The sequence below is a fragment of the Neomonachus schauinslandi genome, chromosome 11 (genome assembly GCF_002201575.2).
Source record: "Neomonachus schauinslandi chromosome 11, ASM220157v2, whole genome shotgun sequence".
NCBI classification, from domain to species: domain Eukaryota; kingdom Metazoa; phylum Chordata; class Mammalia; order Carnivora; family Phocidae; genus Neomonachus; species Neomonachus schauinslandi.
In genome coordinates this window covers 32,621,962-32,646,817 of record NC_058413.1, presented here as the reverse complement: position 1 = coordinate 32,646,817, position 24,856 = coordinate 32,621,962, and the positions used below count along the sequence as shown (strand labels likewise).

Here is a 24,856-nt window from a genome sequence, read left to right as displayed (position 1 = left end):
ATTTTCCAGTGCACTCACCACAAAACGTACTTGCTATTTCCTTAATTTGTGTTGTTTATTGTTTTTTTTTCCTTGGACTTGAATGTTCCATGACGGCAGGATTCTGTTTGCTGCTACATTTCTAACTCTTAAAACAATGTCTGGAATATCATAGGTGTTTAATAAATAATTGTTAAATGAATAAAATGTAATCTTCATAAATCGAGGGAAAACATTATAGTATATTCACAAACGTCAGTTTTGGAGTCAGATCTGAATGTGTTTGAGTTCTAGATGCACTCCTTACTGAATTAGTGACTTTGGCATGATACTTAATCTCCATCTGCATTAATTTATTTACTATTAAATGTAGGTAAAAAGCATACCCACATTTGTACAGATATTATGGGGATTAAAGGAAATAATACCTGTAAAGTGTCTGGCTCTTAGAATGTACTCAACAACTGTTAATATCAATCAATGTTAGCTATTTTTAATAGATCTGGTTTTTATCCTAAGTGCTTAGAGCATTTTAACATAATTGGAAATTAATAACGTACTAAGACATAATATTACCTGTCCAGTCTTAATTCATACCACTGCTAAGATTCTGATACTCTAGCTGTACATGGCATAATATATATTATAGCAGATTTTAAGCGTTACTACTAAAAGAAATTACTGCATATATTATGAACAATTTGTTATTCTGTTATAATACTAAGTCAAATGATTGAAATATTTAAAGCATTGTATATGGTTGTCTATGTCAAAATTTATGTTTGATAGGTGTTAACAGATGGAATAAAATAACTCTCCAAAACATTTTCATTTATCTGGAAAAGCTAAATATATACGATTCTGTCTGTGTTTGAATTCGAAGAGGTATTTCCATCATATGGAATACATATTGTATGAAGCACGTCAGCAATTCCTGGTTGTACTTACAGCCCCCATAGAGGCTTCTTGTTTTATACTCTTTTGCATTGATTACAGCTTATTGTTCAGATATATTCTTACAAGGTCCTACCCTTTTTATAATTCTAATAGTAATTAATTTTCAGTATTCTCTCCTTGTTTGCAGTTGTAGTTTCATTTCAATCCCTGATATTTTTTAAAGTTTTTTTCTTGTAATGTTTGTGAGAATTGCTTCTATGATTTCTCAGACTTCTGTCACTCTTCAGTCAAATTCACATTTAGAAAACCTTCCAACTTTTAAGAAAACAGATTCTCAAAATTAATAGTTTTTAATTAGGCAAATAAATGCTTGGGAATCTATTGAGTTCTTAGAAATACCTTTATCTGGGGCACCTGGGTGGCTCAGTCAGTTGGTGTCTGCCTTTGGCTCAGATCATGATCTCAGGGTCCTAGGATCGAGCTCCATGTTGGGCTCCCTGCTTGGCAGGGAGCCTACTTCTCCAACTCCTTCTGCCACTCCCCCTGTTTGTGCTCTCTCATTCGCTTTCTCCTTCTCTCTCCCAAATAAATAAATAAATAAATAAATAAAATCTTAAAAAAATATCTTTATCTTCACGTTCAAAAGAGATGATGAGTTTGCATAATTCTAATTTTATTTTCAAAAAGTTTAAGTCCATTAAATAGCAGATGCATTTAATTCTTAATGAAAGTTACTGTAGTGTCAGTATTAATCTACTAACAGGGAAGCTTTCGTGTTATCCCCCCCCTTTTTTTTTTCTTTTTTTCCTTACTTTTTGGATGGATGGGTCATAAGAATGTTATATGTGGTTAAACCTTGGAAAAGCATGGATAAAAGAGAGATTAGTACATTTAAAGAGAGAGAAAAGGAAGAAGGATAAAAGTGGATATAATTTTCTCTTTCTCTTTTCTAGCCCTAGGGAAAGATAAGGAATACATGGATGACTCAGAACATGCTAATTATGACCGATCTCGACTAATCAAAGACTCTGTTCCCAAAGATAATTCTGAATCCAAGGCAAAATTGTCTAAGGTAATACAAAGTAAACTATCAATAAGTCACTTGAAAGCAGTATTTCTAAAACCTTTCAATTCTTTTCAATATTAATGTATATTTGCTGGAGAGGAGAAGAGGACATGCAGGTTAATATGTATCATTAAGAACTTAAAGATGAAAAGTTGTATGTAGACCTCATATTCATTTATGTTATCAAACATTTTTTAAAACAATCTGAAATGTAAAATTAACCTTTAGAGAGCTATTACCTCATTTTTTCATACTTTTTGAAAGGCAGCATGATTTCATGAGAGCATGGAATGGACCAAGATTTGAATTCTAGTTCCACTCCTTACTATTTGTGATCATTTGAGCCGGTTAATTAAACTCTCTGAGCATTGTTTTTCTCATCTGTAAAGTTGTATTATGCTATCTGCTTGACAAAATTCTTTGGTGAGTGCCTGAGATAACCGTATGAAAATATTTAGAGCATAGTAAACGCTGACTGTTTGGCAGGTTTTTATAACAACCTGGAAGCTGAGCATACCTCATTGAAACTCTAGTTCATCAGCAGATGAGTAACTAAGCTAGAGTTCAGTTTAAAAAAACCCTGGCTGCAGCAATCCCACCATCCCTCAAACAAAATGATTTTGTGGACTCTTCAAAGCAACTGAGTTTAGTCCTTTAATACCAAATACCTTCCCTTTTTGATATGTTCCAAGACAAATTCTGGCTCAGTCCAAACCCACTTTTTCCCCCCATTATTTCCTATTGATTAAAGTGGGAGTACTTTTGTAAAAGAAATTTGCAGTTTAACCCAGGGAATGACTTAGCTTTCATGTCACTGCATGGCAAATAGTCCCATCCTTGAATATATATTTCTCTAATGTTTGACTTGGTTTGGCTTGGATTAGTTTTGCAAATCCCTTCATTAGTCACCACTAAAACATCAGAGAAGAAATATGGCAGAATTTAAATATTACTCTCATAAATTAGACCAATGTTAATAAAAAGATGTAGGAATAAATGCTTGTGTAAAATTTCTTCATTCCTCTTTTGTTTTGTTAAATGGGGTCAGTATTTTGTAACAATAATTCTTAGATTATTTTTAAAATCAGGGGTTCATCTATCCTCTGTTTACTTCATCAGCCTTCCTGTGTCTGTCTGATCAACATGGTGTTTAGAATGTTTCTACTATCTGTAAACCATTGTTCCAAGTCACCTGAGTGAAGGAAGAGTTATCAGAAATATTGAGGAAAAAAACAGATGTTGTTCCTCAAGATGCCCATAGCAGCCAATAAGAAGACAACACAGTATGCTTTAAATAATTAGAAAATGAACTAAGATTAAATCAAGTCTGTCTCACCTGCTTCTCTAGAAGCAGCCACCAATGATACCTGCCATGTCATTTCTGTTCAACAGTAGCCATTTCTCAGTCTCACTTTGACTAGACTTGAATTGTAGAATATGAAAGTTAAGAAGAACTTGTTAAAGGACACCTGGGTGGCATAGTCAGTTAAGCAGCCAACTCTTGACTTCAGCTCAGGTCATGATCTCAGGGTTGTGGGATCAAGCCCCAGGTTGAGCTCTGCACTAAGCGGGAAGCCTGCGTGAGATTTTCTCTCTGCCTCTGCCCCTCCCCCCCGCTCTCTCTCTCTCTGCCTCTCAAATAAATCTTAAAAAAAAGAATAGTTAAACCTGCATGCCTCCCACCCCCCACCACTCCAGCAACCTTCAGTTTGTTTCCTGAGATTAAGAATTCCTCTTATCAGTGAGGTCATATGATACATGTCTTTCTCTAATTGACTTATTTTGGTGGGGGGTGGGAGGGATGGGGTGGCTGGGTGATAGACACTGGGAAGGGTATGTGCTATGGTGAGCACTGTGAATTGTGTAAGACTGTTGAATCACAGATCTGTACCTCTGAAACAAATAATACATTATATGTTAAAAAAAAAAAGAAGAAGAAGATAGCAGGAGGGGAAGAATGAAGGGGGGGAATCGGAGGGGGAGATGAACCATGAGAGACGATGGACTCTGAAAAACAAACTGAGGGTTCTAGAGGGGAGGGGGTGGGAGGATGGGTTAGCCTAGTGATTCGTATCAAAGAGGGCACGTTCTGCATGGAGCACTGGGTGTTAATACGCAAACAATGAATCATGGAACACTACATCAAAAACTAATGATGTAATGTATGGTGATTAACATAACATGATAATAATAATAATAATAAAAAACCCTGCATGCATGTTTTATTTCTGATGTTAAAATAAGAGAATGGTGTGTGATGATAGTAACAGACCAGTTGTTCAATCCAAGAAATGCCAGTGTAATGTCTTACTGAATTTGCCTGAATACATAATTTTCTGCTATTTCACTTCTACTCAAAATTGTTTTAAAAATGTCATGCATCACCTGGATGTTTTTAGACTCACTCTTTTAGCTTCTATTAAAATACGTCTACTTTTATCCTTTCATAGGTTGGAGCACAGCATAAATTCCATTTGAACAAATGGTCTCATGACAAAAAGAAAAAAGTGTTTAAAAGCCAGTAACTGGTTACTTGCTTATCTACAAATGAAGGGCAAAATAATCTGCTTAGAATATGTTATTTGTGTACATTTGTCACAGGGAACCTCAAAGAGCAGTGACCTATATTTCTACTATTCTAGATATCCTTCCACTTATAAATTTGTCAACCTTCCTCTTACTCCATCCCACCACTAAATGATATGAGTATTTATACTCATATATGTGTGTATATATTAGAGTATATACATTTTAAGATGGAACTTATAAAATTGACAAGATTTCTTCATTTTTGTGCTATAAAACAGCAACTTTCATATTGTTTAAATTAACATGTATTAATATATGTATAAGTTCTGTGGCTGAAGATCTGTACCTCACACATTGTTTGGTTGGGGTAATTGTACTGATTGCATATTATGCAATGCATTTGATATTTTATTTCTTTACAAAAGTTACTCATTGATAAAGGGATCATTTTAGAGATGACAGAACAAGTTTACAGAGTCAACAGAAAGGGATCAAAAATCTCAGGGGAAAGTGACTGCTAATGTAAACTATATTGTGAGTAATGATAAGTATTGGATTACAGAAAAACAAATGGAGCTTTCCAACAAAATTTGCCATCAGCTATAAACTAGGTTCATAGGAAATAACTCCAAATCCTCCAAGGTAGTATCTTACATTGAATTTATGAGGAAGTCTGTTGAGCTCATCAACTATAAAAACAAGCAAATCTAGAACTGTATGGAGTGTTTGATTTGTCAACTATTGTGCAAATGTTTCCTGAATGATCTTGACTCAGCATGGTGAGTTTAAATTTTGATCACATATCCATGGCTTATGAGAATTTAGTAAGCTAAGTATATTTGTAGGGCACTATAGTTTGTTCTAGAATTAATTTTTAGAACAAAGAGCTGTACCCTTAGGATATTCTACTTCAAATCATGAACTTTTGGGGGCACCTGGATGGCTCAGTTGGTTAAGCTCTGACTCTTGATTTCAGTTCAGGTCATGATCTCAGTGTCAGGCTCCGTGTCAAGCATGGAGCCTGCTTAAGATTCTCTCTCTCCTTCTGCCCCGCCCCCGCCACTCTCACTCTCTCTCTCTCTAAGAAAAACAAACCAAATCATGAACTTCTGGCATGTTTATACCAAGATACTTTAAGAAGTGAATAGAAATAAGAAGAAAATAAAAACATCTACGATATTGATATCAACTATGATGAAGTAGTATTGAAAAAGTAATAGTAAATAGTAGTAAATATTTATTTTATTTGGAAGCTACTATGTGCAAACCTGACACTTGTAGAACAGAGAAAGGTGGCACACATAGACGGGTTTTGTTCTCCAGATATTGGGTGCTGTATGGGATGCATGCATATAAAGGGAGAAAGCTAAGAGGCTCTAGAAATGAGAGATGACACAAATTATGGGATCAGTCTAGATTTAGCTAGACTCAGGCTTTCTGGTAGGAGCCATATTTAAATAGCTCAAAGGCACTGTAGTAGATGGAAAATAGGCCACAGTCTTTCTTCTCATATCCACTCTATTTTCAATGAGACATTACAGCATCTCCCATCAAGAGGTAGAATCATTAGGTTGGGGGCGCCTGGGTGGCTCAGTCGTTAAGCGTCTGCCTTCGGCTCAGGTCATGATCCCAGGATCCTGGGATCAAGCCTCTCATTGGGCTCCCTGCTCGGCAGAGAGCCTGCTTCTCCCTCTCCCTCTGTCTGCCGCTCTGCCTACTTGTGCTCTCTCTCTATCTCTGTTAAATAAATAAATAAATAAATAAAAATCTTTAAAAAAAAAAAGATTTTTTTTAAAGATTTTTATTTATTTATTTGAGAGAGAGAGAGAGAGAGACAACGAGAGAGGGAACACAAACAGGAGGAGTGGGAAAGGGAGAAGAAGGCTTCCTGCTGAGCAGGGAGCCCTATGCGGCTCATCCCAGGACCCTGCCCGAAGGCAGACGCTTAACGAGTGAGCCACCCAGGAGCCCCTGGACTCAAAAGATCTTTCACTTGCATTCTTTGTCTTGGGATTCTGCCTGCAGCATGTAAACTAGCCTGCTTAAGGATGTGGATCAGAGCCTAGTGAGCAGTTGCCCCAATTGAAGCAGAAATGAGAGAATTCAGTGGCAAAGACCAGGAAACTCAGACCTGTAAAAGTCCAGCTGAGATCAGAACTACCCAGCTGGGCCCAGCTACCCATAGAATCATGATCTAAATAAAAACTGTTCACTAAAGATTTGTTTCTCGGCAGTAGGAAATGGATGCAGCCATAAATGTTAAAGGATAATGTGTTGGCTGATACCAGCTGATTGTTAACATAAAGTGAATTCTTCCTCAATTACTGAGAAGATTTGAAAAATTGTCCCTGGGTTTTCCAAAACATACTCAGATTGTCCATTTCACTCTACAGAGCCCAAGTATGTTTTAAATGTCATAACCTAGATAACATGGTAGCCTATCTAAAACATTCTGACATTATCTTTTAAAAAAACCCAACTCTATTTACAAAAGTGTTTTCTTTGTCATAACATTAAATCAGGGTAGAATTCCAAGATTACCTTCAGTTGAACTATGTGTATATAGTTAGCAATCACAAATACCCACTAAAATTGGTGAAGAACTATTTTTTAAAGGCAAATTTATTTCTTTTTTTACATTTTGACAAAAAGTCTCTGTCACACCTACATGAACAAGAAATTTCAGGAAGCAAATTTGTAATGTAAGAAAGGGAAAAGTTCTATAAATCTGTAGACTGAGACATCTGCTCTGACTGCAGGCAAAGTTCTAGAATAGAGAGGCATTGTTTTAAAACAGTTTTGGTAAGTATTGCCTTTTTCTGTCTCATTAATATCGAGAGCCTTGTGAATTACAATTAAAGAGACGATCCTACAGCCATTCAATACACATAATAAAATAAAATTTTAAAAAAAAAGATCCTACAGCCAACTGGATGATCCTCGGAAGCAAAATCCCTCTCTCTGTCAAAGAGCCGTGCCGTACACACTAGCTGAGGTCTCTACATGTGGGTAGTTTACAGGGAACATTACAGTTAGTTTAGGTGAGAAGGAACAAATCTGTGAAGCAGAACTATGGTTTCTGAAGTGGACATTAATGAAGAATTTCCTGCTGCTACTATCTATCCCTCAGATGCCGAAAACAATTGCAGGTGTTACCAATAATGAATGAGTCTGGGAATATGAGTCTATATTCCAAATTACAGTGACTTCTCCTCTTAAAGGATGCTGGGTATCAAAACAGACAGGAAAAAGGTTATGGATCAGGAAAATCTTGACATGAATATTTTAGCAGTTCATTAAATTTAGATGTCAAAGCCATTCAATTTGACTGTGTCAACTGGCTTGGCAGATGGTGCTCATCTTTAACTCAACTGGTAGCAGGAATAATTCTCTATTAAGGCTGGAGACACATCGTATGTTGGAGAAGGTGAGAGTGGTCTCCTGTAATATGTACCTTTCACATGGACATTGGCAACTATTTCATGGGCCTCAATGGCTCTTTGCCTTCAAATAATATACGGGGGGGGGTGCCTGGGTGGCTCAGTCGTTAAACATCTGCCTTCAGCTCAGGTCATGATCCCAGGGTCCTGGGATCGAGCCCCACATCGGGCTCCCTGCTCGGCGGGAAGCCTGCTTCTCCCTCTCCCACTCCCCCTGCTTGTGTTCCTGCTCTCACTATCTCTCTCTCTGTCAAAAAAATAAATAAAATCTTTAAAAAAAAAACAGTTTAAAAAAATAATAATGTACAGGGATCATTAGTATTCTGAACTTGCGTATTTTTTTCCTAGCAATCGTGAGATAATGATGACTTAAACTATAAATGACTGAACTTAGCCCTATGGGACTGCCTTAATTGACAAGATTATATATGAAGTTAAATGCTAATTATTTGTATTTATTGGGAGAGTCAGTTTCTAAGGAGAATCCTAATATTTATATAACTTTAGGACCTGAAGTAATATTTTTATTTAATAATACCATTGTGGGAAATGGTACCCTAAATATTTAATTTTCATATATATTATGGAATATACAGCAAGTTATCTTGGTCTGTTCATCTTTTTGGCCAGCACCTTAATAAATTTATTTTTTTTTGCCTCATATAAGAAGACTTCTTTCCAGCAGCCCAAAAGATGCTTGGTCTTGTCTACAGAGTCTTTGTCTCGCGTAGAGGAAAGCATTATCCTCCCTGCAACCAGAGGAGGCATCTCCTTTCCTTTTGCCATTTAAGTACTTACTTTGACCATCAGAAGCCTTCCCTAGTAAGTACTGGGGACTTGTGCTACACTAGCTGATTGCTGGTGTAGATTTTACAGAAGATTTAGTATAAGATTTTCTAGAAGCCTTCCACATTAACTGTAGATTGCTTAAACCTAAATGTGGTGTGTGTGTGTGTGTGTGTGTGTGTGTGTGTGTGTGTGTGTGTGTGGTGTGCGTCCTGATAAAGGCAGCATTTCACATCAGTGATGAAATATTGGTCTTTCAAACAGTAAAAGTCATTAAGGGGTTAAGCTATTTTTAGATGTCTGCTGAACATCTTACACCAAAATGAATTATTGAAGAGCTAAATAGTTAATAAACTCAGAATGAATACCTAAATATAAAATAAGCGGGTTTTTTTCCTAATCACAGAACAGTAAAATGACCTTTCTAAATGGTCTTTTAAAACCCACAATGAAATCGATCATGGAAGCCTTGATAGATTTGACTATTTACATACTAATCAGTGTCAAAGTTACAATAAAGTTAGAGTAAGGGATAAACTTAAGATATGATAATGAACTGACACAGTATAAATTATACAGGCCAAACAATAGTTCATATTCTTATTTTATAAAGATATAATAACATAATTGATAAATACAAGAGTGAAAAAATTTGAAAAGTGGTGCATTTTAACACATAAAACTATTAGCAGTACTAGCAATTGCAGAAATACAAATATCAGCAATGTTTTTTGAACCAAATTAGAAAAGAATTTTGAAAAAATAGTATTGACACTGTAAACTGTTACTTATTATTGCCTGCTGGTAGATGTGTATATTGATCCTCATTTTCTGGAAAACAGTTTATCAATAAGGATTAAAAGCCTTAAAATAATCTTATCTTTTGACCCACTTCTAAGAATTTATCTGGAGAATATAATTAGATGTCAGCCCATAAAATTATGTTTAAGGATGTTTCTCACACTGTAGTTTGTGAGGGGTTGGGGGTACTAAACACTTAAATGTTTGAGAGTAAAAGGTAAAATTAAAAATAACAATGCTCTCAAATAAGACAATTGAAAGTAAACTTCCAAACTAGTTAAGAACGATGGGAAATAGTCATAATGTGTGATTATATAAAGAGGTTGTTATAAAAAGCAACATGTACCGTTTGATATCAATTATATAAAAATATCTCTTATTGAGAAAATATTCAGAATTATACACAACAAATTTTTATAGTGTTTATCACTGGGTGGTAGAATTCAAATGGCATAAAGCTCATTTCATGTATTCTTAAATTTAAGCCATAGGTATTATCATATTATCCCCATTTTAAAATTTTACACAGCTAATAAATGACTAAGGCAAAATTTGAAAAATAAGATGGTTCTGTTTCTCGAAACTATGTTTCCGCTTGCTACACTAGCAAGACAAGAACAGTTCAGGACCTCATGTTTGCAGTTTGGTAACCATAATAATTAGCATTTCAGTTTGTCCCGCTAATATGCCTTAATCACTTATACTCCAGAAGCTTTGTATGCATTATCTTTGTATGCAAACACTTTGTATGCATTATCTCATAACTTCCCATAACTCAGTGAAAGTAGTAGTCTCATTTTAGTAATGAAGAAAATAAAGGTTAAAGATGTTAAGGTTTCTTGTCCAGTCTCTGAGCTAGACAGGAACATAGCTGGATTATAGCATGTCTCTTTGATTCCAGAACCCTGTGCCTTTTCGGACTCCAGTTAACTGACTTACAGTTAACTGTAAGAAGTATACTTACATATTAATCACACCTTTATAAAACCTTGAAATATTGCTCTGAAGTAGGCAGCTCTGCTTTTTTTTGTTTGTTTTAGATTTATTTATTTATTTTAGAGAGAAAGAGTGAGCAAGCTGGGGGAGGGGTGAGGGAGAGAGAATCTTGAATCAGACTCCCCACTGAGCATGCAGCCCGATGAAGGGCTCTATCCCACAACCCTGAGATCACGACCTGAGCCAAAATCAAGAGGCTGCCCAACCGACTGAGCCACCCAGGCGCCCCTCTTCTTTTTACTGTGTGGCTAACTCACAACATCCCAGAAGTGGATTGACCTGTTTGTAATTTACTTTTGTATCAACAAATAACTAAGTAAAAAGGCAGGAGTTTGTTTCAACTTAATATTACCCAACTTCAGCAAAAGTAGCCACAAGGGAGAAGGTGTATATTCTTTGGGGTTACAGATTAATCAGTGGATGAAATATTTTCAAATGCACCTACTGTATAGAATGGGAACTCCCCTTGTCAATCAGAAAACAAAACAAAACAAAACAGTTCAACAGCTATGTCTAGAACAGTGGAACAGAGGGCTAGGAAATTAGGACATGGAGACATTTTAATTATGAGAGTAGATTTAGGTGAGGGATGAATTTCATGAGGTTGATGTCTTTAGTGCTATATAGGAAAAGATATGCCTACTTAGGAAGTCTTATTTCATAGCCAGTATAAGTAAACAAACAAGATGCACAGATATTTTCTCTCTCCTGACACTAATGTTTAGGTAATAAGATGTATAGGAGCCCTCCTGAATCATCAACTAACTGGTTTTCTCCATGAGAGATCTTTTGCCTAAGCCTCCCTGGAGTACTTAGCTCTAAAATGAGAGCTGCAATAACTTGTCTGCTGACTTTGTGCATCTGTTTATGGGATGTGAAAGTAAACTCAATAAATCAGTGTGTCAGCATACCAGTTAAATGGTTCAGATAATTGTTCTACTTGATATTTATACATTCGATCAATGATAGGCTCACATCAAACCAGTTCTCTGCTTAGACATGAAGGCTGGCAGAGAAGCCACATCAAGACATATCAGATAAAGGGCTAGTATCCAAAATCTATAAAGAACTTATCAAACTCAATACCCAAAGAACAAATAATCCAATCAAGAAATGGGCAGAAGACATGAACAGACATTTTTCCAAAGAAGACATCCAAATGGCCAACAGACACATGAAAAAGTGCTCAACATCACTCAGTATCAGGGAAATCCAAATCAAACCCTCAGTGAGATGCCACCTCACACCAGTCAGAATGGCTAAAATTAACAAGTCAGGAAACGACAGATGTTGGCGAGGATGCAGAGAAAGGGGAACCCTCCTACACTGTTGGTGGAAATGCAAGCCACCAGCCACTCTGGAAAACAGTATGGAGGTTCCTCAAAAAGTTGAAAATAGAGCTACCATATGACCCAGCAATTGCACTACTGGGTATTTACCCCAAAGATACAAATGTAGGGACCCGAAGGGCTACATGCACCCTGCTGTTTATAGCAGCAATGTCCACAATAGCCAAACTATGGAAAGAGCCTAGATGTCCATCAACAGATGAATGGATAAAGAAGAAGTGGTATATATATACAATGGAATATTATGCAGCCATCAAAAACCCCCCAAAACTTGCCATTTGCAACGACGTAGATGGAACTAGAGGGTATTATGCTAAGTGAAATAAGTCAATCTGAGAAAGACATGTATCATATGATCTCACTCATATGAGGAATTCTTAATCTCAGGAAACAAACTGAGGGTTGCTGGAGTGGTGGGGGTTGGAAGGGATGGGGTGGCTGGGTGATAGACATTGGGGAGGGTATGTGCTATGGTGAGCGCTGTGAATTGTGTAAGACTGATGAATCACAGACCTGTACTTCTGAAACAAATAATACATTATATGTTAAAAAAAAAAAAAAGAAGATAGTAGGAAGGGAAAAATGAAGAGGGGGAAATCGAAGACGAACCATGAGAGACTATGGACTCTGAGAAACAAACTGAGGGCTCTAGAGGGGAGGGGGTGGGGGGATGGGTTAGCCTGGTGATGGGTATTAAGGAGGGCACCAATTGAATGGAGCACTGGGTGTTATATGCAAACAATGAATCATGGAACACTATATCAAAAACTAATGATGTAAAGTATGGTGATTAACATAATAAAATAAAATAAAATAAAAATAAATGAACCATTAAAAAAACCCCTAATGTTATTTGAACACATTTAAAGTCAAATTTACTCATTAATATCCCACCTCCAGCCCCCCCCCCGCCCCTCCAGGTCATGTGTGTAGCAGAAGGAACACAGGATTGGGAATTGGAACATTAATAATAATAATGCTAATATTAAATAACTACAATGGCTAATATTTATTAAGGACTTTTCAGAGATTTTGTTGATGATCTATATTGTTTTAGCCTCACAACACTAAGAAGGTAGAGTCTGTGTTTATTCCCATCTCATAGGTGTGGAAATGGAGGCTCGGAATGACCAAGTGATTTCCCTCTTAATATATGGTTGGGGAAGAAGTGAGCAGGAACTATATAGTGTCCACCACACTGTGAAGCACTGGGCTATGTTGTACAGAGTAGAAGCATGCACAAGGGACTTTAGAAGCCACGAGACAAGTGTGTCAGGTAGAGAACAGGTTCACATTACTGGGGAATGAATTATCATATGCGTTAGAGACCATGAATTTTGTGCTTTCCTCAATGTTTTATGCTTAAGAAAGAATACAATGAAACTGAGACGCCTGTGCTCAGATCCTAATAAACTATAAAATACCCGTCCTTTCTGTGCTGTTTCTAGCCCTTCGCCATCCCAGGTCCTTTTCCTCCATTCCCACCAGCATGCAGACTTCTTAATCTCACCCAGTGAGCCCATCAGAATATGAATATTTTGAGCGGCTGTCACTCTTTTTAAAAGAAAAAACAACAACAAAAATAAAGCTCTGTTGTATTTATTAAATGATTTCTGATGCTTGTGGACTTTTTTTAATTGAGTTGTTGCTGTTGACTTCCTTGCAAGATACAAATGAGTTGGGATCAGGGTCTCAGTCATGGAAACCTGGATGATTTGATTAATCCCTTGACGCCACAGGCAGTTTAAACATAAAGATTACAATAATTTACCCTTTGTTGTTTAAAGGTTTCAAACTATTGTGTGAAGTTAAAATTTCCTATTTTGTGTCTTACCAGAAAATCAAATTTTAAGCACGTTGATTAATCCGAGGCCATATCAAGGGAGTGGCTGTTTCTTCAGTGTCTTGTCAGTCCCAATTACAAGCTGTCCTGTGGAGGCTTTCTTGACAGAAATAAATGTAATCCTCTGTTGCATCTCACCATGTGAATGTTAACCCAGAGGGGGACAAAAATATTCAATTTTATTTATTTATTTTTAGATAAAATTTACTTCTATTGCTTTCAGATTACAATCACTTCATTATATGCAGCCCAGAGCCAATATGATGCATATTGTCAAGTTTAATGGATGCAGGATTTTTCAGAAACCACAAAGGTTTCTATTGTACCTTTCTGCCATGAACTAGAAAATAGGCAAATTTCCTTGAAAGTCTGAAAAAAAAAAAAAGGAAATCCTAGTGAACACCATTCAGCTATCAAAAACATTTCCTGGCTCACCAATAAAAAAGTTAGTTTTCTTTGCCAGACCACTATTATTCAGACTGAAACATACCTCCTACCTTTTATGTTAATCTGCCCAACTCATTCAAATAACATAAGAAGGTGCGATAGATTCTTAAAAATTGACAGTAAAATTATCAAAATGTCACTGACATTATATGACTAAATGCCACTTAGGTGAATCATCCATAGAAACTATTAACCAATGACATAGGAAGGCATCCCTCAAACCCCACCTCTAGGCAACCCTCTTAAATCAATCAAAAAAAAAAAAAAAAACAAAAAAGAAAGAAAAAAAAGATGAGAAGTTCTTATAAAGAGATGAGTTGTCTTTTTTTTTTTTTTTAATCATTATGCAGACTCAGGCATTTAAAGAGTTGTCTAAAAACCCTCCAGTCAAATGCTTTGTGCAGCATTCAATATGTAACACTCTAGCTAATGGAAAAAAAGCAGGCAGTGGAAGGGAGAACTTTCTGTTGTCATGCTGAAGAGTGCTTTAAAGAAGATAGTCATTTGCAATTCTGTTGTCAGCAATGAAGGATTCCACATGCAGCTGAACCCAGAATTCTGACCGTGGTATGTTTCAAAGTACATCCATCTAGGAATTCTATATTACTTTTCTGTTTCCTTAAAACTATGTAGAGAAGCCAATTAAGAATAATTGATATTGGTTTCAGAATGGGGGATGAGTGTATCTCTTATTTCAAAATATTAGAAATGGATTTTTAAAAATAAGAAATATATGATCTAAATTGTTATATTGTGATCATCTGTGTTTATCTTGCATGTAAAACAAATGGCACCTCCCTGAAGTTCTGATTATTTTTAAATGCATTTGATTATTGGTTTCATTGAAATCGTTACAAATTCTACTGTAAAATTAATTCTTGATTCAAGAATATATAAAATACAATTATTTATAAAAGTATGTATTTTTAAAATGTTATGAAATTATTTTTATACAAGGTATTTTAGTAAATAATTTCAGTCAAAATAGAAAATCTGAGAAAAACAACTGAATTTAAAGAAGCATAACTCGCAGCATAACATGTTAAAGTAAACAAGTGACACAGCTGTGGAAGTCACTGTGATTTAAGCTATGGAACAAAATGTTTCAACCGGCTAGCTTTACTTTCTCATGGTTTTAAAGGTGGTAAAATTATTATTGTTTCCATTCTAGAGGCTTCATTTTAATTTCTTTGTTTAAAAATATTAACTGCTTCCCTTTGGAGATCAGAGGTTCAGTTTCTAAATCTGCATTTATGGTTAGATCACTTAAAATGGATATGGAAATAAGTGTTCTTTAAGAAAAAGTAAGTACTTAAAAGAGTCCTTATATAGTATTTAAAATATAAAAATCAGTGAACAGGAAAGGTATACTCAAATATATTCTCTGTGGAAGTAAATTACTAAGATGATGTTTAAAGCTCACATATTTTAAAAATGTTTATTTCATTGAGAACCCACCAGAAATCATAATCTATGCTTCATCAGAGACTGTTCTACTTAGAAGGGCTTGGCTTTTGGTTTTCTTTAGCTGAACCAGAAAACCTTTGATTTTGAGTAAATAAAAGTGGTTGGAGAGAGAATAATAGAAGATAGCCTAAAAAGCAGCACTTAGTGCAATGCTTATCACATTATAGAAATGCAATCAGTATTTTGTTTCTCTCCTCTCTTTTTAGTTCCTTCGTAACTTTTTAAAAGAATATTTACACTTGCTTCATAATTTTGACTCTTTCAGTGGATACATATATCTTATCGTATGGTATTCAAAGCTACATTTTATCCACTTATGCAGGTCAGATAACTCAGGTGTTTGGAATCCAGTCTGAAGTCTTGTCTTCAATGATTAATTTTTGATCTTTTCTGTGACCCCATTGATACTGTGTTGCTCAATGAGCCAGCTCTATTTTATAGGACACTCCAAATGTGAAAACCTAATGATTCCCCTTAAATAAAGTAACTAAAATCACCATGGCAAATTTCAACTCAAAGGCAAAGTGTCAGATAAATCATCGAGATCAATTCATTGTTTGAACCATCTTGAGAGAAGTAGGAAATGCAAATGTTCCATAATTATACCTGAATTTAACTGAATTAATACTAAACCATCAGTATGAAAGTAGCTTTATATTTGAAGACTCTTTTCAGGAAAGAGTATGTGCTGCATAATTATACTCCATATTCACAAGAAATATGCATGTTTTACTATCTTAAAAGCAAATTTATAAGTAGAACTATCACTAATTATTAGATTAAAATATATAAAAAATTTCTTTTGGGGACATTTTTTTTCTTTGATAAAATGAGAGACTACATTTAGTGATATGTAAGTGATATACTGTATATCACTAGACCTCACATTCTAAGAAATTTTGGCTGCAGCCACTTCTAAACAAAGTAGGTATGTTTTTTATTCTAACAAGATACCTTACAGCAGTTGTTGTCAGACTAAGAATAGCAGAATCACTTGTAGGGCTTGTTAAAAAAACGAACAGATGACCAGCCTCTACCCGCAGAGCTTCCAGTAACAATAATTCCAGTTGAAGCCTGATAATTTGCATTTCTAACAAGTTCTCAGATGACGTTGATGCTCCTGGTGCTGGCCCTACATTTGAGAATGACTGCTTCAAATTTTCTCTTAGCCTTTTCAGTGGACTCTGCATTTTGGGAGCCTACCATGTGCCAGACTCTATACTTAGACTGGATATACATTCGTGAATAAAAGAGGCAAAATCTCTATGCTGGCAAAGTTTGTAGTCTAGTGGAGGAATCAGAAAATAAATAAGCAAACCAACCCAAATATCTGTTTACAAGTTGTCGTTAAGTGGGTCTTTAGTAGAGGAAAGGGAGCTACTTGGGGCAATCTCTCAGGAGAGATTAAAGACAGGAAATGAAAGAGGGGAGGTCAGCTGAGGAGGGAAGAGTGGGAGAAAGAGGCATTCCCGGCAGAGTGCCCTCGAGGAGGGCCTTGGGGTGGGAAAGAGCTTGGTGTGTTTGAGAAACTGATATGTGGCCTGTGTGGCAGGAACACAGAGACTGAACACCAGGATGGCCGAAATGAGAGGAGAGAGAGAGGTAAGCAAGCGCAATGCTGTAAAGGCTTGTGATGGGGAGTTTGGATTTTATTCTCACTTTGAAGGGTTTTGAACAGATGTCTGTTTTCATGACATCACTGTATACATGAGGGTGGGGGAACAATGGTGGAAAGTGGGGATGATATTACAGCATTCCAGCCGGAAGAGGACTATGCTTTAGCTGGGAGTGGTTGCAGTTGAGCTGGGTGCATCAGTTTCTAATATCAAAATGTGGAAACCACTTAGATATCTAACCACAGAGATGACAATTATTTAAAAAATCACCTTGAGGTTGATTATAATGACATGGAAACGTGTCAAGGAAATAAAAAAAGAAAGCAGCTTTGAAAGCAAAATTATAATTGTGTGTGTGTGTGAGAGACCAATTATAATAGTAAGATTACAGGTGATTTTTATTCCCTTTATTTTTTATGCAATATGAAAAGAGGCCCATTATAAAATTCCTAAATTCAAATATTTAATGAGAAAGAAAAAGCTATGACTTTGAGAAGGCAATCATAATTTGAATGATTAATTAAGTCAGTTGTGGTGTGTGTGTGTGTGTGCGTGTGTGTGTGCATGCACACGTACACATTCCAGACATGATGCAAAGTATAGTGGATACAAAATGATTAAAATCTAGTTCTTGTCCTCAAAAAGTTTGCAGTTTATTGGATAATAGGGAAATAAGAGCAATGGGTCTCAAACGTTAGAGTAAGAATTATCCTTTATGCTGTTCGACAGCTCTTCCAGGTACCAATTGCTCCTATCACAAACACCCTAATAAATCTTGAATATACTCTCCTTTTTCCATACCCTTGCCTTTGCATGTAGAGTTTTCTTCCCCTCTTCCCATTCATTTTTTCAGGAATCGAATCACATACTATTTTTAAATACGTTTTTAAAGAGGAGTTACAGGTTTACAACAGAATTAAGCAGGAGATGAGATTTCCTGTACCTCCTGTGCCCCCGCATGCATAGCTTCTCCCACTGTCGACATCACTCACCAAAATGTACATTTTTTACCAAGGATGAACCTGTATTGACCCATCATGATCATCAAGTCCATAGTTTACAGTTCACTCTTGGTGGTGTACAGTCTATGGGTGTGGACAAATGTTTAATGACATGTAGCCATCATTATAATATCATACAGAACTCTTACTTCCCTAAAAATCCCTTTTGCTCTGCCTATTCATCCCTCCCCACTTCCAAGCCCTTCCCCCAACCTATACAGCAACCACTGATCTTTTTATTCGTGTTTTTATTGTTTGCATAGCTGTGTCTCTTCCACAATGTCATATAGTTGGGATTATACAGTACATCGTCTTTTCAGATTGGCTTCTTTCACTTAGTAATACCCATTTAAGGATCCTCTATGTCTTTTCACAGCTTTATCACTCATTTACTTGTAGTGCTGGATAATATTCCATTGTGTGGATGTACCAGAGTTTAGTTATCCCTTCACTTACTGAAGGACGTCTTGGTTGCTTCCAAGTTTTGGCAATTATGACTAAAGCTGCTCTCAACGTCCATAGCAGGTTTTTGTGTGGACATAGGTTTTTAGGTCCTTTGGGTAAATACCAAGGAGAACAATTTCTGGATCACACAGTAAGAGTATGTTTAGTTTTGTACGAAACCCCCAAACTGCCTTCCAAAGTGGCTATTTTGCATGCCCACCAACAATGAGTGAGAGCTTCTGTTACTCCACATCCTTGCCAGCATTTGCAGTTTTCGGTGTTTCGGGTTTTGCCATTCTAATAAGATGTGTAGTGGTAACTCGTTGTTTTGATTTTCATTTCCCTGATGACATATGATGTGGAGTATCTTTTCATATGTGTAGTTGTCATTTTTACGTCTTCCTTGGTGAGGTGTCTGTTAAATGATCACATACCATTTTTTAATTGGGTTTTTTTTTATCATTGAGTTTTAAGAGTTCTTTGTTTATTTTAGATAAGTCCTTTATCAGATGTGTCATTTGAGAATACTTTCTCCCAGTCTGTGGCTTGTCTTTCCTTCTTTTGATACTGTATTTCCCAGAGCAGAAACTTAATGAAGTTCTGCTTATAAATTATTTCTTTCAGGGATCGTGTCTTTGGTGTTATATCTATAAAGGTATCACCATATTCAAAGTCATGTAAGGTTTCTCCTGTGTTACCGTCTAGGAGTTTTATAGTTTTATGTGCTACTTTTAGGCCTATGATCCATTTTGAATTATTTTTGTGAAGAATGTAGGTCTATGTCTGGTGGCGGCTTCTTCTTCTCCTCCTCCTCCTCTTCCTCCTTCTTCTTCTTTTGCATTTGGGTGTTTAGTTGTTCCAGCAACATTTGTTGAAGAGAACATATCCCTTCTGAATGAAGATGTGTTCTCTTTGTCTGGATAGTCCCTTTATCTTTGCTCTCATGGCACTTGTACTCACCCCTCTTATAGCACAAATCACGCCAAATTGTAATTATTTGTTCCTGCCATTTGTCTACCTGACTAAATTACTCTCTCTTGAAGGGTGAGGATCATGGATTATTTTTCTTTGTAATTACATTACACCTTGCACAGAGCCTGACTCATAACAGGAACTCACGATAAACTTGTCAAATGAGTGAATGCGAAAGAGAATATTAGAACTTTAGGTGGAATAAAGTTATTAGTGGCTTTCAAGAGCTAAGAAGAGTTTATGGAGAAGAGGAAATCAAGCGTGTCTTCAGATAAAAATTTTTGAGTATTTTTGCTTCTAGGAATTTGTATTAATCAAACACTTAGAGATATTAACAGAGATACAAGAACAAGGATATTCATTACATCATTATGAATCATAGCGAAGAATAATTTAGCAAAACAAGCCAAAATATCCTTCAGTTGAATGTAAATAAATAATGATCTAACCATAAAACTGAATAGTGTTCAGCTATTTAACGCCATTTGGCTGTTAAACAGTGCAATAAGACACAGCCAGCCTGAACCACTGGTCCTCAAGTGGGCCGATGGCACAACAAAAAACATGGGAATATAAAATTGCGGTATTTTCCAGCCTTGGTTCTGGGATTACCTGACCCAGCGGATCTAGTCCACACAAGCTGCTGAGACTACAAAGCCATGGACTCCCTGAAGAGCTAGGAAAATTTTAGGGAACCCCAGTATCATGGACCCTTAATCTCATGTGTTCTTTGCACTAAAGCAAGATGAAAATAACCCCTGACTCTTACCTGAAACAGACTTTGTTTTTGGCCTAACTCAAATGAAATAAGATACAATTTTATATATTGATGTAAAGATGTCCAATGGACTTTTCCTGTTGTTTACCCAAACATCACTTCCTTTGTGGTTCAAGTGGAACCGACCCTCTTTCCTTACCCTAAAATTGCCAATCAGAATTCTCCATCCTCTTGATTATAAATACAGGGATATATAAGGACAAGATCCTCAAGCTGAATTCCTCTATGGGATGTTCTCCAAGAGCTATAAGGAAAGATACTCCCTCCCCAACTAGAGGAAGAAAGTTATTTTTAAAAAGGAAAGGGATGAGACAAACAGAAAAACAGAAACAAAAACAAAAACAATTAAGAGACAGAGAAAATACGTAATAATAGAGAGAGTGAGAATTTTGACAACTGCATTTGAATCTCCAGAACCAGATGTTTTTGACGTTAACTAGCTCTACTCCTGGACTTTTTAGAGGTAGAGAGTTGAATAATTTTTCCAGGGTGAGCAGAAAAAGCCTTTTGTAGTTAGAGGAAGTTACAGTTGTCTGATTTGTGCTGGATTTCTGTCATTTGGAACCGAAAAAGTCCTGATTGATAGTGATAGTTATGATATCCTATTGAGTAAGAACATATTTTATAACACTATGTATAAAATTCTGTGTGTATGCCTGTGTTATATATTGCATTGTATATATCATATAAATATATGCACCCAAACACGTATAGTTACATCTATATTTGGGGGGAGAAAGAGGAAAGAATGAGAAACGTTACTCTAAACTTTTACTGACAATTATCCTTGAGCTGTTATTTCTAGCAATACTCGCTCTATTTTGTACTGATCATACATATTATTGGGAAAAAAAGGCAAAGTCAGGAAAAAAAAAGAATTGGAAAGAGCCATTGTTAAGAGCAGAGGGAGGATTGGAACCATTGGAAGGGCAGCATGAGACAAAGTTTGGAGTCTGGACTAGATCATGTGTATGCAGCAGGCCAGGCCAGAGACACACCTGGCTGTAGCACCTTGTGTGGGGAGAAATGGGCTATGGAAAGACTGCGCATGTGGGGGCAACACGGATGCATGTAACACATCTTATTCAGGAGCGTCTAGGGCCTCATACCCTTGAACTCAAATCTTTGTGACATCCTGCTGTCTTACATCGCCCTGACACACACACTGCTGGATTGGAGTCAGTTGACGGAGCAGCTGCTGGGTGGACTCAGACATCATCAAAGCGAACTGGGGCTATGTTACTACTTAATGGATGGTTAAGTTTATGGAATAGACCCCTGTTTGATTCTGAAGGGTAAATACGGCATTCAAAGATCTTTTGTTGATGATATCAGGATGTTGATCTTTTATATGCCTGAGAGGAGTAGTAAGCAAAAAATAAGAATTAAAATAATAACAGAAATTATAGAAGTGATTGACGAATAATATGCACCAAAGTATACGTAGGGCTTTGTATAATAAAAATCTGTGGATAGATATGATTCTTAGCACATTTTATAGATATATGCATTTCAATATAAGAATAGTTAAGAACTTGGCTCTTGGACTTAGGACACATGAGTTTGGATCTTGGTGCTGCCTCTTAGAAACTGCATTGGAAAAAGTGTTAAATTCACTGCACCTCAGATTTCTTCTCTCTAAGATAAAGTGGGGGAATGATAGCAGTCAGTATACCTACCTCTTAGGGTATTTGTGAGGAATGAATGAATATTCATTTAAAAAGTTAGAATTGTGTTGGCACAAAGTAATTGCTCAATAAGAAAAAAGTATTCATGTTATTATGGATAGGGAAATTGAAGACTTGAGAGATTAAATACTGGTCCAAGGACACACAGTCATAATGAGTGCAAGGCTGGCCTTATCCCTTTGGTGGTCTGATTCCAGGCTAAGAATGAGAAGGAGATTGGGATTAGGGAAAGAAAAAATCTAGAAGGAGGAGGCAGGTGTTTAGAAGTTTTAGGAATATAGGAGAAAAAGAGAAAAGAAAAACTAAGAAAAAAAATGATCTTGGAGAAGAGATTTGTCTAATGAAGTGTGTTGTGCTGTGAAACATCTCATTTTCCTCTACACTGTAGGTGACAAATTATGCTTTGTTTACTAATGCTCTCCACAAGTGGGATTTTGTGAGGAGGGGTGGGGAGAGAAGTAAAGAAGAGGATGAGGGAAGTTCATAAACGCTATATGTTGTATGTATATAACCTAAGAAAATAGATCTAGCATGTTGAACTTGGAAGGCTAGTTTCTCCCTGTACCACCAAACAAATGGTTACGAACCTTTGAAGGGCCTTGATAATGTCTAGGTGGGGCCTTGTTGATAAAATTTATCTTCAAGTATTTGATGGAAATGGAAGGTAGAGAATGAAATAAGGCACCTGAGAAAATGGGGTATGTGAAATCGAGAAGGCAAAGAGGGGGAAGAAGACCTGTAAAGAAAACAGGAATCTGTTGTTGCTCTGAGAAACTTATAAAAGGCAAACACAACCTAAGAAATATATTTAAAAGATTAAAGGACATATATAAAAGATTAAAATGTGTTCAGTTCTCTCCTCCTGCTGAGCACCTCTTGGATCGTGGAGCTTCTGGGGATTATGCTTGTCACTTGGGATTGATTTTGTAGAATACTTATAAATCTGCTTTTTTATCTTTCATTTTCTCACTAAGAAGCAAGGTGAATACAGCTGTCTTATAGATGCATCTAAGAAAACATCCTACTCAGAAATTATCTGACTTCAGATGTTTTCATAGCTGTATATAAGGAAAATTCATGTATGCATTTAATTGGGTTCCATTTGTGTGTGTTCCATTATATTGTCTAAAATATATTTAACATTGTCTTTTTAAATTAAAAATGTGTACATCAATAAAGCCAATACTTTTTAGGAAATTTATTTTTAAAAAAGGTAGGGGGGTGGTAATGCCTGGGTGGCTCAGTCGTTTAAGCATCTGCCTTTGGCTCATGTCATGATCCCAGGGTCCTGCGATCAAGTTCTGCATTGGGCTCCTTGCTCAGTGGGGAGTCTGCTTCTCCCTCTGCCTCTGCCTGCTCTGCCTGCCATTCCCCCTGCTTGTGCTCTCTCTCTCTGACAAATAAATAAATAAAATCTTAGAAAAAAATTCTTAAAAATCTAAAAAAAAAAAAATAGGCAAGGAGGATTAAATGGTTAAAAGAGAATGCTTTGGACGCCTGGGTGGCTCAGTCGGTTGAGCGTCTGCCTTCAGCTCAGGTCATGATCCCAGGGTCCTGGGATCGAGTCCCACATCGGGCTCCCTGCTCGGCGGGAAGCCTGCTTCTCCCTCTCCCACTCCCCCTGCTTGTGTTCCTGTTCTCGCTGTCTCTCTCTGTCATATAAATAAATAAAATCTTTAAAAAAAAAAAAAAAGAGAGAATGCTTTTAGGATTCCTAAATCAAAGTCTCTGGATTTGCCGTTATCTGTAACTGCATTTATGCTTTCCTTTATGGTGCCTCTGCATTGGAAAGCAATATTTTCAAAAACTGCAAACGCTTGACAGAGCATTTCAAATGCCAAACATTTCAAAATGTTTATGTGTTTATATATTTGTGAATTCTCATTTTAGTCCTTCTTAGGTAAGCAGTTCTTCCTTTGGTAACAAGGAGACATGCAGGAGACTGCTTTCAAGGAATTTCTTATCCTGACATGAATCTTAGAGTTTAGCAGATACGACTGGCATTTTTGACATTGGACTAAAGTGTTTTTTATTAATGGATTTAAGGCAGCCATCTGTAAAAAGAAAGAGATCCTGGGGCAGGACAGAGATTGGAGAAACTACTATTCTTGTGGAACCTGGACCTTGGAATCTGTCATCTTTGTTTGACAGGGTCAAAATAGGCAGACAAGAGGGGAGGCTTTAAGTGGAAAAAGTTGCCTTGGCTAACATTTGTTGAACACTGTTATTAAGAATCACCTCTAATGCTGTGTGCTCCTCATTCACCATGACTTAATGTAGTTGCCACTGCCCTGCAGGCCCCAGCCTGATTTGCAAGGATTCTTTGTGACGTATAATTGCTGGGCGGGCTTCCAAAGTCTCCAAGAAATGAGTCACAATAATCTTTTAGCCTGAACACCTTCATTCTTTATTTCTACACCATGGTGGTTTTGAATAGCAGGAAGCTGAAAAGCAACTTCAAAACTATAGCTCATCAAAACTCTGCTCAGAAAGCAGATTATTTATCCTGTTAAAATTGTGTGCTGTGAGCAGCTCTGTCCCCCAGATGGGAGATGTCCTGCCTTGAAGTGGATTGAGTTCTCAGAGACTGTTATAAAAGTCATGCTTTACTCTGCCTTCCCTCGTATATATAACTTATTCCTGTGCATCTCCTCCTTATCATAAAGGAATTATGGAAATGGTAGAATAGAGACACTATACACTTGGAGATTTTTACAAGGCTGAGTAGTTATGATTTTAAGGGTCACACATAGATTT

The 24,856-nt window shown here is 36.6% G+C and overlaps 1 protein-coding gene across 2 annotated transcripts in view; it reads left to right on the top strand.

Moving 5' to 3' along the window:
- ANO3 (anoctamin 3) overlaps nucleotides 1-24,856 on the top strand; it is a 416,780-nt gene that overhangs the window by 240,061 nt on the left and 151,863 nt on the right. For both annotated transcript variants that reach the window (XM_021685869.1, XM_021685870.1), the window contains one exon: nucleotides 1,830-1,948. In XM_021685869.1, coding sequence (XP_021541544.1) covers nucleotides 1,830-1,948 — 119 coding nt within the window. The remainder of the gene's footprint in view (nucleotides 1-1,829; nucleotides 1,949-24,856) is intronic.